Here is a 12,769-nt window from a genome sequence, read left to right on the forward strand (position 1 = left end):
AATCTCGATGTGTGACTATTTCTGCTAATAAGCAGAAGTAAATAAAATACCGTGTATGTTTATTGAAATTTTCAATAACAAATAGTATAGAAAAAAATGTTGATTTTTATGATCTAAACAATCATTTTTCATCATTAAACTTTATTACCACTATTAAGTTACATAATAAAGGTAGGAAAAAAGAACCGGGAGTCTTTGTTAATATCGGATGCAACAATAACGAAACTAAACTATTCATGCAAATTGTAATGGTTTAAGAATTACTTAATTGATGGAAATGTGTCTAATACAGTATTATTAAAAATTTCCATTGTATTGTGAAGACGTAAATTAAGTACATAGATTAAACTTTTCTGATGATCATCTTATACGATAAGACTGAAGTTCTACGTATTACTTTTTTAAAAACGAAATAATATTGATAGGGCTAATGGATAGATAAAAAACAAAGGGTGTTTAAATTAGATAAATTAAACTAAATTTTTTATAATAATTGAAAAATAGTTATGATTTTACTCAAATTTAGTAGCTGCATGTTATTGAAATATAAATTTTGAACTATTCTGTTAATAATAATTGCTAAATGACATTAGTAATCCCTTACATTAGACCGCTTAAATGCTGTGTTTATTAATAATAATGTGTAGACATGTAGGGGCCATCGTAGGTATCGGTAATTGTGACTTTTACAGTCATTCCTTTAGAAAATGATTGAAATAAAGCCAAAGTAAGTAAATACTACAGTTTTTATTATGACGGTGAAACAAGCAATTGAAAAGGCTTTCATTATAAGTATGTTTTTGTGTACACGGAAAATTCAAGTATGATCATATAATGAATATTAAACTGTGTTTACAATATTTTTTGTGAATAATGGCGGTCACTGCACGTAAATATAATAATTAGTTGGGGAATAAAAAGTTCATCGCGAGAAAAAAAAAAAATAAGAGGATTAGAAATGTCGAAAACAGATTTTAGATTAGTCATTGCAATAAAACTAATAGTTTTGTAGACGATATTCTTTGTGGAGAGTATATTTTTCTTATACTAAAAAGATAACCAAATACATAATTGAGTTTGAAACAGAGCAGTTATTGACGTTATTTGTAATTTAATATTTGGTTAACATGTGATAAAATTGAAAGTATGTTAAATAAAAAGCATTTAAATACATTTTTGCTAATTAACTCAGTTTCAAAATCAGTCTGTCATTATCACAGGTCGTTTGTACTTTAGCGGACGATTTGGTGTATTAAACAGATTCTATCATTCAAATGAGAATTATGATTGGTTTTTAGACAAGTTCTAAAGTAACTGAAGCGAGTGACTTACTTAATTTCTAGTCGACTCGAATCAGTTGACATTGGGTCTAATTTTTAGTAGTAATTACCTTAAACTTCTTCTTTAATTTTTAGCAGATCGAGTTCTTCAAGGAGCGTTTTACTGATTTCTCTTTTTAATCCAAAACTGTATCCAGAATCGCAGACTCTTTCTATTCTAATAAGTAATTTTTTTTACCCTGTTTTATTTTAGTTTATCCGCGGAAATTTTTTNAATTATTATATATATACTCCTTCTCGTAAATAATTCTTAACTTATAGAAAATTATTTTCTCATTATGTAAATATTACATTCGCGTGTTTATAATTTTTTATTTAATTGCAAAAAAGCTCTCTCTTACATTATATTAAAGATAATTCTTGAAATACCGCATAATGAGGAAGAAGTACTCGTAGGGTATTTTTTTGTGGTAAAACACAATATTAACATAGAGAAATCCCAGTTTAAGATCTAACATGCATTGAATTACAATTAATTACTTATTCTTTCCGAGATGATAGCTGTTTATGTACCTATAATACTATTGCTACACTTGTACCGTCTTGTAATTACTATTCAGTTGATGTATTAGATAAATGTACTGTTTGTATGTACAGCACCATGCGAGATAGTACATTTTCTTGAAAAGATGCCCGTATATAATTTTCCATTCTCGTTTTTACGGGAAATCTATGTTCTATTTTGAGGTCGGGATTTTGACAATTGCTTTTACAAGTCAGTGCTACATATTCAGTATTCAACAAATGAATAACTCGTACTTATATATTATTATTATACTACATTTAATGAATATAAAGTACATTTTCTGGTAAAATCAAAAATATTATTAATTTGTCAGGTACAGGTACAGTCAAGTACATATATTTGACCTTCATCATCATCAAAGAGTTAGATACTTCCATTTCTTCTTATCATGAACCAATTTTCGTATTTCTAGAAAACTCGAGCAATCTACATCTTTAATTGTTTGTCTACCACTCCCCCTCTTAATTGCTCTTTATGCTTTAGGATTATTGATTTGAAGGAGTATAGCTGAATTGAACATCCCCATGAGTGGGGATGGGTTACATTTAGTCAACTGATAATAAATAAATTGTTGAAGAAGTGTTACCAGAAAAAATTGTACTATTCATTTCAAGTATGGTCCTTGAGATCAATAATCGTTAAAAATATATAAAAATCATTATTTGTGAGTGGCCATCAACAATTTCAATTATAGATGCACCGGATAGTGACTTTACTGGGTTAGATTGGACTAGGTTTAGTTCATCTGTGTATATAAAAGAAAGTACACAGCTACTATAACACATACTTCGTTCGTATTGTCTCTACCTACCGTAACTTAATGATCCTAGTCTAATCGAATTTAATGAGATTAGGTAAAGTAAGGTTAGAACAAAGGACGACGTGGAAGTCAATATGAAAAAGGAGAGATAAGATGGCAGAATACCTTCTGAGACATGACGGATGAAAAAGCAGAAGCAGGAGAAAGAAGGACATATGAGGACCAAGGTCTAGGATACTCCCACAATCTGAAAAAATATACAAACAAAATAAGATAAAAAATGTGCATTTATTACAAAAATAACATTAAATTAACCCGTCTTAATATTACTTAATATCCTCCATTTCCACAAGAACAGAGCCTTTAGAAACATTTTCACCTGCTTGATGAGGTACCTTAACAACCTTGCAGTTTCTCGGGGCTTTTATTATATATTCCATTTTCATCGCCATCAATACAAGTAGTGAATCACCTTCATTAACAATGTCACCTTCTTGTACTAATACCCTATCAATAACTCCTGGCATTGGAGCAACGGCTCTATTATCTAATTCACCTGAACCGCTTTCATTTTCGTCTATCCAAAATTGCTTGTTTTCGAAATTAAATTGAATTTTACCTCCCTAAAAAAAATAAATACTGTTACCACTCACCTATTTTACTATAGTAGTTTTTCCGCCACGGGGCGTCAATTTTGACCAGTATTAATTTGGCTAATTGGATAATTTTTAAAAGATTTTGATGATCGAGAAGTCTATATTTATTAAGAATACTAAAGAATTTTTCCTTTTGATCAATTTTAATATTTTTTGACAACAAATAACGTTTTACTAAAATATTGCTCATGGATATCCCCTCTATCCACTTCTGCGATCATCCCTGATGGCTCATCTCGACGGATATTTGCATCATGGTGATTTTTCTTCTTGTTAAAAGTGTACGTGTTGATTCAAGTAAAAGCATTGGAAGATTTCCTAGCAGATATGTGGTGAAAATTAACTTTTATTAATTCATAACACTACCAACATTCAGGCTTTTTGTTATGAATTAATGTTTTCTTCTTAATAAAAAGCTTTATAATACCTGCAATGTTTTCTCCTAGTATGTTTCCCAAATTGATAAATTCTATGTATATGCTTGGGGTAGCGTGCATATAGTCAACAACAAAACGAATCAATTTAAGGGTAGACTGCCATTGTTTTTGAATTGTGGCCTTTTTATTAGCAAAACCTACACCAAAACCGAAAGAACGAACAAGACCTAGTTTGAAAAGCAAACCGAGCATGCAAGACCAAGTAAAAATACGCAAGACTAAGGCAATGATAAGTAGCAGAACCGCAGAAGAATTAAAAGCATTATTTATTATTTATTACTTATCTTATACGTTTTGGTCAGTTCAAGTAATATTCTTGTTTAACATCGTGTTATTGTAAAAACCTGACCATGCTCCTTCGTTTTAAATTTTGTTTCTCAATTAAATTAAAATGTTTAATTGATATTCCTCTTATTTTCGTCATATCATGAAACGGTAACAAAAAAAATAATAAAATGGTAAAAACGCATTACGAAGACAATCAAAAGTGAAAGCGATGATTTTAAACGTAATTATCTGCAGTAGCAGACAATTATTTATGTAAAATTCTTGTTACCTTCGTTTATATTATGTAAACTACTCATCTTTAATTGTCAGATTTGTGCTATTTCACCTTTCAGGCTTTCAAAATCATGGGAATAGCAAATAGGCCAATTATATCCGAATAATTCAAATTATTTTTTTGAAGGAATAAGTACTTTTAAGGATTTCCTTTTCCATGTAGATGAAATNGTGTATTGCAATTAAGTATCAGAATTTCTCATAAAATTATGTTAATGTATTAATAACAACGACTAAGACGACTTTGTTTTGTTTATCCCATGGCTTCAGGGGTATCTTCGTTTAAATGTTATGTTTATCCCTTTAGGTACTGTTTTATTGTTATGTATTGCACTATTTTATTTTTATTCTATTCTCTTCCTGAGACATGTTCATTATCCTAATTAACAATAATTATTAGAATTAAACTTATTTTTTTAAATAGTTACTTTCGACACTATTTTTCTGCCCTTTTTTAATCGAAATTGATGTACACGTTTATAAAAGAAAATTAATTAACATTGTTTATTTGTTCAAGTTTATTTTGTACAATAAAATCTAAATTGTACATATTTTGTTTACGAACAATACAATGTCCAATAAATTACAAAAAAGTAACGAGTTAGTACAAAATAAAAATGCATTAAATGCACACAGTATGCTGCACTTCGATATATACAAAAAAGGACTTTCATTACGTAAATTAAAAAAAATAACTTAATTACAATTAAAACAGCAACAGGTTAGCAGCTAAGAAAAGTACAAATTCACAAGTCTACAGTTTATCATTTTGGTAAATAGACAAATAAAGACCATTCTCTCTCTCTCCCTCTCTCTCTTTCTTTTTATAAAAAATACTGAACATTAAAAATGGCACGTTAAGTGTCAAAAAACAGAATTTCTTATTATTTTTATGTTGTAGTTATCATCAGTAAAAAATAATGTACAAACTGACGGTTTAAAACGGTCTAAAAGTAAATAAATACGCGCGTAGTCAATTATAATAAAAAAAAGACAAAATAGCCAAGAAATGGGGTTGATAAATGTGTGGAAATGGCCCCCAACAACAGTGAGTTGTGTAATAACTTTCTAAATTTTTTTTATTAATGTTCATAAAATGTAGGATCACTCCAATAGTTAAACACAATTGCATTTAGTAGTCAAACTTGGCCTTTTCTAACATTCTCTCATTATTATTGATATACAACATATGGAGTAAATGAAGGTACCCCTCAGAAAAAAAATAAAATAAAAAAAAGAAAAGTGGTATGTACCTCGTTTTACTCAACATATATATATATCGATAATGAGAAACACAAAAAAATGCCAAAAATGGGCAAGTTTTACCACTAATATAAAATAATTTTGTTTAACTATTGCAGTAATTCTACAAGTTATAAATAATTTTTTTTGAAAACACATAGGGGGTCATTTTTATACCTACGTATCGACCCCAGGTTCTTCAATTATCATTGCAGTATTTTTAAACATAAAAGTTTGCTATTTTTAAAATGCCCTTGGTACGTTTTCAAACAAACATTTTGTACACTTCAATTCCTATATACAAGTTTAAAAATATGTTTTTATTATTTATTTACTTATTAAAGCACAACATGTAGTAGATCCATTAGAAAAATAATTTGGTATCATTCAGTTTTTGTTAACATTCAATAAAAATAATAATATGTAATAGGCTTATAACATTATTTACATTGTTATCTCATCCTCAACTTTTTCTCAAATTGGGAAGACCCGTATTAAAAAAAATATTGAATTTGGCACTACTTTTTAAATTTCATAAATAAGGGAAACAATGATTTAATCGATTCCAAAAACTTAAATAACTGAAAAGAAAAATTAAAGTGTTATTAATTATTTAAAATTTTAAATCTTGATAGAAAGATTCTTACAGGAGGGTAGATAAACTGCAATTTAAATTTCTGAGTAAATATTCAAATTGTTATAACGTTTCATTTGAAATCTGTTTTTTTACCAACACATTTAATTTGCCACGTTGAGAATAATTTTGAAAAGAACCAATCAAAAATTTTCAATAGTTTAATTTGAAATTGATTAAAGATTCCTCACTGAANAGATATGTGGTGAAAATTAACTTTTATTAATTCATAACACTACCAACATTCAGGCTTTTTGTTATGAATTAATGTTTTCTTCTTAATAAAAAGCTTTATAATACCTGCAATGTTTTCTCCTAGTATGTTTCCCAAATTGATAAATTCTATGTATATGCTTGGGGTAGCGTGCATATAGTCAACAACAAAACGAATCAATTTAAGGGTAGACTGCCATTGTTTTTGAATTGTGGCCTTTTTATTAGCAAAACCTACACCAAAACCGAAAGAACGAACAAGACCTAGTTTGAAAAGCAAACCGAGCATGCAAGACCAAGTACAAATACGCAAGACTAAGGCAATGATAAGTAGCAGAACCGCAGAAGAACTAAAAGCATTATTTATTATTTATTACTTATCTTATACGTTTTGGTCAGTTCAAGTAATATTCTTGTTTAACATCGTGTTATTGTAAAAACCTGACCATACTCCTTCGTTTTAAATTTTGTTTCTCAATTAAATTAAAATGTTTAATTGATATTCCTCTTATTTTCGTCATATCATGAAACGGTAACAAAAAAAATAATAAAATGGTAAAAACCCATTACGAAGACAATCAAAAGTGAAAGCGATGATTTTAAACGTAATTATCTGCAGTAGCAGACAATTATTTATGTAAAATTCTTGTTACCTTCGTTTATATTATGTAAACTACTCATCTTTAATTGTCAGATTTGTGCTATTTCACCTTTCAGGCTTTCAAAATCATGGGAATAGCAAATAGGCCAATTATATCCGAATAATTCAAATTATTTTTTTGAAGGAATAAGTACTTTTAAGGATTTCCTTTTCCATGTAGATGAAATTATTATTTGACATATAAACAATTAACAATTATCTACCTCCGTATACATATATAACAATTTCTAGAATTGCTTGTACAGCAATAATTATAATGAACATGAAAATGCTGAATTACGACAGTTTATAATGTACCGAGAACATTTCATGTAATAGAGTATAAAACGTTTGCAAATTTCAGCATTACAACACATATTATTCTCATAAAGTCGTCAATCCTAAGACTGGTTGGACACGCACCTCCACTCCTTCCTATCCTGAGCTAATCTTCTCTTTTTCCTAAAACTAGAACATCCCACATCCTTAACTAATGGCGAACAGTAATCTAATCTAGGTCTACCTCTACTTCACTTAAGTCCTGTTTCTGCCTCTAATATGTCTCTGACTAGACCTTCATGCCTGAGAAGGTGTCCTACCAATCAATACCGCTTCCATTTTATTTAAAGCTCTTTCAAAAATTAAGAAAGATTATTTTACAGTAGACTAATAATGGATGTGTCTTCCATTGCATTCTTAATTTTTAAAAAACTCCAACTGGTTTGTTAGTGATAATTTTTATTATAGTGCAATTAAAGATGTATCTTTATTTGGAAATGATAGAAATAAATTTGTAACTTCATTTATAATACAAATAATAATTTGTTATTTTTCCCTTTTTTTACTTACGTGAAGTCGGTATCTTCTGCTTTGAACTAAATATGAATGCACCAAAGAGTATCGAGCGTTTAGAGAAATGTCACGGAGTTAAAAATTTTCAATTACAACTTACAACTCGTTCGATCGCAAGCTAATTAATAATAATAAAAACCTATAAAATTGTTATTTTTATCTGCTGTATTTGAACCTAATAAAAAACTTCTTAAATGTCCTAGCGTTTAGAAAAAAATTATTAATTCTGATGTTCTGATTAGTATTTTACGACTGGCCTTGTATTTTTTAGATTTTAGCAGTTTAACTTTAAACTTAAACTGAGTTTTTTCAAACATAACTGAGAAAAATTGATTTAGACTTGTTTATGTTTATATGTATGTACTAGAAATTTGGAAGATGAATGTTTAAATTCATTTTGTACTTACCAGATCAAAGAGAGCTATATGTTCGTCATTTAAATAAAATTTAGTAGAGCCCCTGTAATCTTCAATGAAGAAATCAAGAGTTGAAACATTATTTTCTTTAATGAGACTTCCACCAACTTTTATCCAGCTATTACCCTTATCCAGTGAAACATTATAATCATTTTTTCCCAAATACTGAATTACTAACTCGTACTCTAGAAAAAACATTATTTGGAAAGTGCAAATAGAAGAAGTTACACAAAATTGAATAGAAAAAAGAGAAAAATTACCTTCATTATTAAATATTAATTTAATTGTTCGTTTATGTAAATAATTTACCCTGAAACCAGACTCGACAATAAATGGATTGAATTGATTGTTTTGTCTAATTGCTTCCGTATTTTCTTTATGTTTTTCCGACAGTATAACTGCTAAAGCTGCCTGAATTAATTGGTTTTGAGATGGTTTAACTTCCGGGAAAAGATCTTTGTTGTGGTCATGTATAAAATTGGTGTGAACATTTCCTTTCGTAAATTCTGGATGTTTTGTAAGAGTTAAAAGAAAGTTTATGTTCGTCTCTACACCTGAAATCTGAAAAATAAAAAGAACAGTTAAAAAAGAGAATTACTTTAATAATTAATTAAAGAATAAGCACTTATAGCTCACATTGTAATTTAGTAGGTTGGTTCTTAATTTATTAAGGGCAACTGTTCGTTCTTTTGCCCAAACCACCAGTTTGGCAATCATGGGGTCGTAGTAAATCGAAACTTCATCCCCTTCTTGTACTCCTGAAAATATACAATGTTAAAATCAAACAAATAAAAGAGTTAGGAAAGAAAAAACGGAAATAGAAAATCACACATCAAATGCTAACTTTTTAATTATGTTTGGATTGATTATTAAATGTGTAACTACTTAAAATAAAAACAAGATTAAACATTGTTTATTACTTACCGGTTTCAATCCGTACGTCTTTTGCCGGTTCAGGTGTTGATAAATAGAGCAAAGGTCCTGCCCCTGGTAGGAATCCACCTTTAGGGTCTTCTGCGTAAATCCTGGCTTCGAATGCATGACCTTTGAAATTTATATTTTCCTGTTCAACAGGAAGCTTTTCGCCGGCTGCAATTTTTATTTGCCATTCGACCAGGTCGTACCCTATTAAAAATCTTTTGTAAATTTACCATTCAATTTGTACGTAGTACGTAGTATATTGTCAATTTAATTTTTTTATTAATCGTATTGTACATTACAATTGGAGACGAAAAACTAAAAGAAGTCACCGATTCTCGATATCTAGGATATCAGATAAGGACGAATGGAAAAACTGATTGAGACAATATAAAACAAAAAATAGCACAGGGGTCATTCATAAAATACGTTCCCAAATAAGGGGAGGGAGGGAAATTTTATTAGCTTGACAAGATAAGACAAGGGGTAAGGAGGTCTAAGGAGGTGTGAAGTTTGCACTTCGTCAATTTTATTTTAATTTTTCTTTCTTAACTTGACAAAGTTCTTAACATTTTTTGTTACGAAAGAAAATTATTCTCATTACCACTTTTCATTAGAAGAAATCGTTTATAGAGTGGGGAGATGCTCTAGCTTTTGTGACGTAATATTTGTTAGGGGTGTCGCTGAAAGTGTGACTTAAATTGGCGAAGAGGGAGGGAGGAATCGAAAATGTTAAGGGAATGGCGTGGAGAATGGGTGCGGTGGAAACAGAGAAAATGTTAGAAAAGTAGGACGCATTCTGAGAGCTAGTCAAAGACATATTAAGAACGCAAGCAGGAGTAAAGAGAAGCAGAGACTGTAGTTTACAGCCAGTCAGCATTTGGGATGTTCTAGTTTTTGGGAAATGAGAATATATGTAGACGTAGGATAACAAGAAGTGTCTTTAGACTGTAATTATCTGAAAGAGTTAACGGATTTACGAAAAGTTTTATACCTGTTATCATTTCCGTAACAGGGTGTTCCACTTGCAACCTCGTATTCATTTCCATAAAAAAGAAGTCGTGCGTTGTTCGGTCCAAAATAAATTCTACAGTACCAGCCCCCACATAGCCCACTGCCTTGGCAGCCCTTACAGCGGCTGAGCCTAATTTATTTCGTAAATCGTTTGCTAAGCCAGGCTAAAAATAATCAAAAACAATTTTTGTTATATTGAATGAAATAGTTGTAACATTTGTTTGGTAGATTACGTATTATAACTAAGAATTGTTATAAATTAATTAAACATGTTATCGTTCATTGCGATTTTGTCACTTCTGTTTTTTTCTTTGCAAAGGAATTTATTGTGCGTACCGCAGGAGCTTCTTCGATTATTTTCTGATGTCTTCTCTGTACAGAACAGTCGCGTTCAAACAAATGGACAGCATTACCGTGAGTGTCCGCAAATATTTGAACTTCGACATGTCGAGGTTCAGACACAAACCTCTCTAGTAAAACATCAGAATCCCCGAAAGATTTTTCAGATTCGGTACGAGCCGACTGAAGTGCTTCTTCGAAATCTTTCTCAGAATGGGCTATCCTCATTCCTTTACCACCTCCTCCCCTAACCGCTTTTATCATTATGGGATATCCGATTTTTGAAGCCTCTTCCTTTAATTTTTTTACAGACTGATCAGAACCGTGATAGCCCTTAATTATTGGAACTCCAGCGTCTGACATTATTATCTTTGAGGTACTAAACAAAAATGTATGAAATTAACACTTCGATTATTAAAAGTGAAATCAAAATAATTCAACATAAACCAGGGTGGGTTAAAAAGCTCAGTACCTAGGTATCATGTACTAAGAAGCAATTAAATAGATTGTGTAAATGAGTTTAATAAATTAAGTGAAAAGTAAAAAAGATTTGAATAGCATAACATATACTTTACGAAAATGAAAATTGAAAAAATATGAAGTTCAGTTATAATTTTTTCCTTGGCATTATCATTTCATGATAAAAAAAATCATGTTACCTTTTTATTCCCATATTCTTTATAGCTGATGCGGGTGGTCCAATAAAAGTTACACCCACTTTGTGACAAATCTCGGAAAATTCGGCATTTTCCGAAAGAAAACCGTAACCTGGATGAATGGCTTGACTGCCCGATCTTTTTGCAATTTCAATTACTTTATCCCCGCATAAATAACTTTGATTTGCTGGAGGTGGACCAATTCGATAAGCCTCATCTGCCTTGGTGAAAACGAAATGTTAAAATATATTTACGTATTTACTTACTCCTAACTTTAAAAAAAAAAAATAAGATTTGCAATCATGATTCTTTTTTGGTGTCATTTAGATCTTTCTGATTAAATTAAGATTAAATCTGTTAAAAAAAGGTAAAAATATTGTTCTATAATTACCATAGCAACGTGCATTGCATTTTCATCGGCATCGCTAAAAATTGCAACGGTTTTCACTCCAAGTTTGCGCGCTGTCCGAATTATTCTGCACGCGATTTCTCCCCTATTCGCTATCACTATCTTATCTATTTGAATCACGTCACTTTTGAAACCGCATCTTTGTAAAAATGCCTTATTATTGGAAACAAATCTGCCCAAGAAGAAAATTTCATTTAGAAGCTACGTATTATAACTGAATTAAAATATTTTACTTACAACTTATGGCATTTTGTGGTACTTCTAAGTAATACTGCCCAAGAAAACATTTTAACAATAAGGTTACACACGATAAATATTAAGATATTTTCTGGTAATGATGAAAATATGTATGAAATGTGTTTCTCTGTTATTAGACTTCTTATCAGCTTTGCTAATGAATAAATAAAATAAGTCGTTTATTACAAACATCTTATCACCGAAAACAAATGTTAAGTTATGCATTTAGTACTTATTCAAAGATGATTATGAAAGGGAACAAAAACGTGTTTGCTAATTAAAGCGCGTGCATGTAATTGGGGGGTGAGGCTCTTTTTAACTATCTTTTACTGCAATATCTCCTTCCCCTTTTTTTATATTCGAACTGTTTTTATGGTAATATAAAATAATCGCATCTATTAATTAATAACAAGTTACCTATAATAGATTATAGCAATCATTGTTTCAAAAAAGTCTGAATGAACCATTTTGCAATTGTAGAGTTAACTAATTATATTTAACATATTGTCAAGAAGCTATAATAATCATATCTCGTATAATATGAACAACATATTGTGCTAAGCCACCGTATACCGTGAATAAACTAAACCTTCGATTACAGAAACGAAAGTCCATTGACCTTAAAAACGATATTTCGCTATTATAAAAAATAAAATTCTTAAAAATCAAAATTTATATGTATTTCATTATTGTTTTTGTATTTGTTGTTGTAGGGTCAGTAGAACACGCTAAGCCCGAGTGAGTAATAAGGTAAAGAACTTCATGCCCCTCTCCTCACCTGACTTTGATTTTTAACTTCCCATTAGGAAGTTATTGTAATTGGGTCGAAAAGTGAAATCGGAATTTTCATTATATTTCCACGTTTTAACATATTAGTAGCATGCTAGCCAATTTTTTTGATGATGTGTGTATGTACGTA

General features: G+C 30.1%; 1 protein-coding gene across 2 annotated transcripts; it reads right to left on the minus strand.

Moving 5' to 3' along the window:
* Window positions 1-2,895: 2,895 nt before the first annotated feature.
* On the minus strand, window positions 2,896-11,996 carry LOC108734149 (methylcrotonoyl-CoA carboxylase subunit alpha, mitochondrial). 2 transcript variants are annotated; one of them, XR_003231992.1, is made up of 11 exons: window positions 11,851-11,996; window positions 11,596-11,785; window positions 11,208-11,425; window positions 10,546-10,927; window positions 10,190-10,373; window positions 9,202-9,402; window positions 8,914-9,035; window positions 8,538-8,838; window positions 8,269-8,462; window positions 3,458-3,600; window positions 3,159-3,249 (listed from the first exon to the last, which is right to left on the minus strand). XR_003231992.1 is itself a non-coding variant. In XM_025978799.1 (10 exons), exons 1-10 carry the CDS (start codon window positions 11,898-11,900, stop codon window positions 2,953-2,955), a joined length of 2,139 nt encoding a protein of 712 aa, XP_025834584.1. In that variant the 5' UTR covers window positions 11,901-11,995; the 3' UTR covers window positions 2,896-2,952. The 2 variants fall into 2 exon arrangements, 1 of the variants encoding a protein (XP_025834584.1); XM_025978799.1 differs by lacking the exon at window positions 3,458-3,600 and having other exon boundaries at window positions 2,896-3,249; window positions 11,851-11,995.
* Window positions 11,997-12,769: the final 773 nt, after the last annotated feature.

Source organism: Agrilus planipennis, unplaced genomic scaffold (assembly GCF_000699045.2).
Source record: "Agrilus planipennis isolate EAB-ADULT unplaced genomic scaffold, Apla_2.0 scaffold63, whole genome shotgun sequence".
NCBI lineage: Eukaryota > Metazoa > Arthropoda > Insecta > Coleoptera > Buprestidae > Agrilus > Agrilus planipennis.

Bases quoted from the DNA above. Each gene is read 5' to 3' on its own strand.
- LOC108734149 (XM_025978799.1), bottom strand. From the start codon at position 11,900: ATGTTTTCTTGGGCAGTATTACTTAGAAGTACCACAAAATGCCATAAG. The intron at 10,928-11,207 runs GTAACATGATTT...ATTTTTGTTTAG, and splicing joins AAGAATATGGGAATAAAAAG to TACCTCAAAGATAATAATGT. The intron at 8,839-8,913 runs GTGAGCTATAAG...TTTATTTTTCAG, and splicing joins CCAACCTACTAAATTACAAT to ATTTCAGGTGTAGAGACGAA.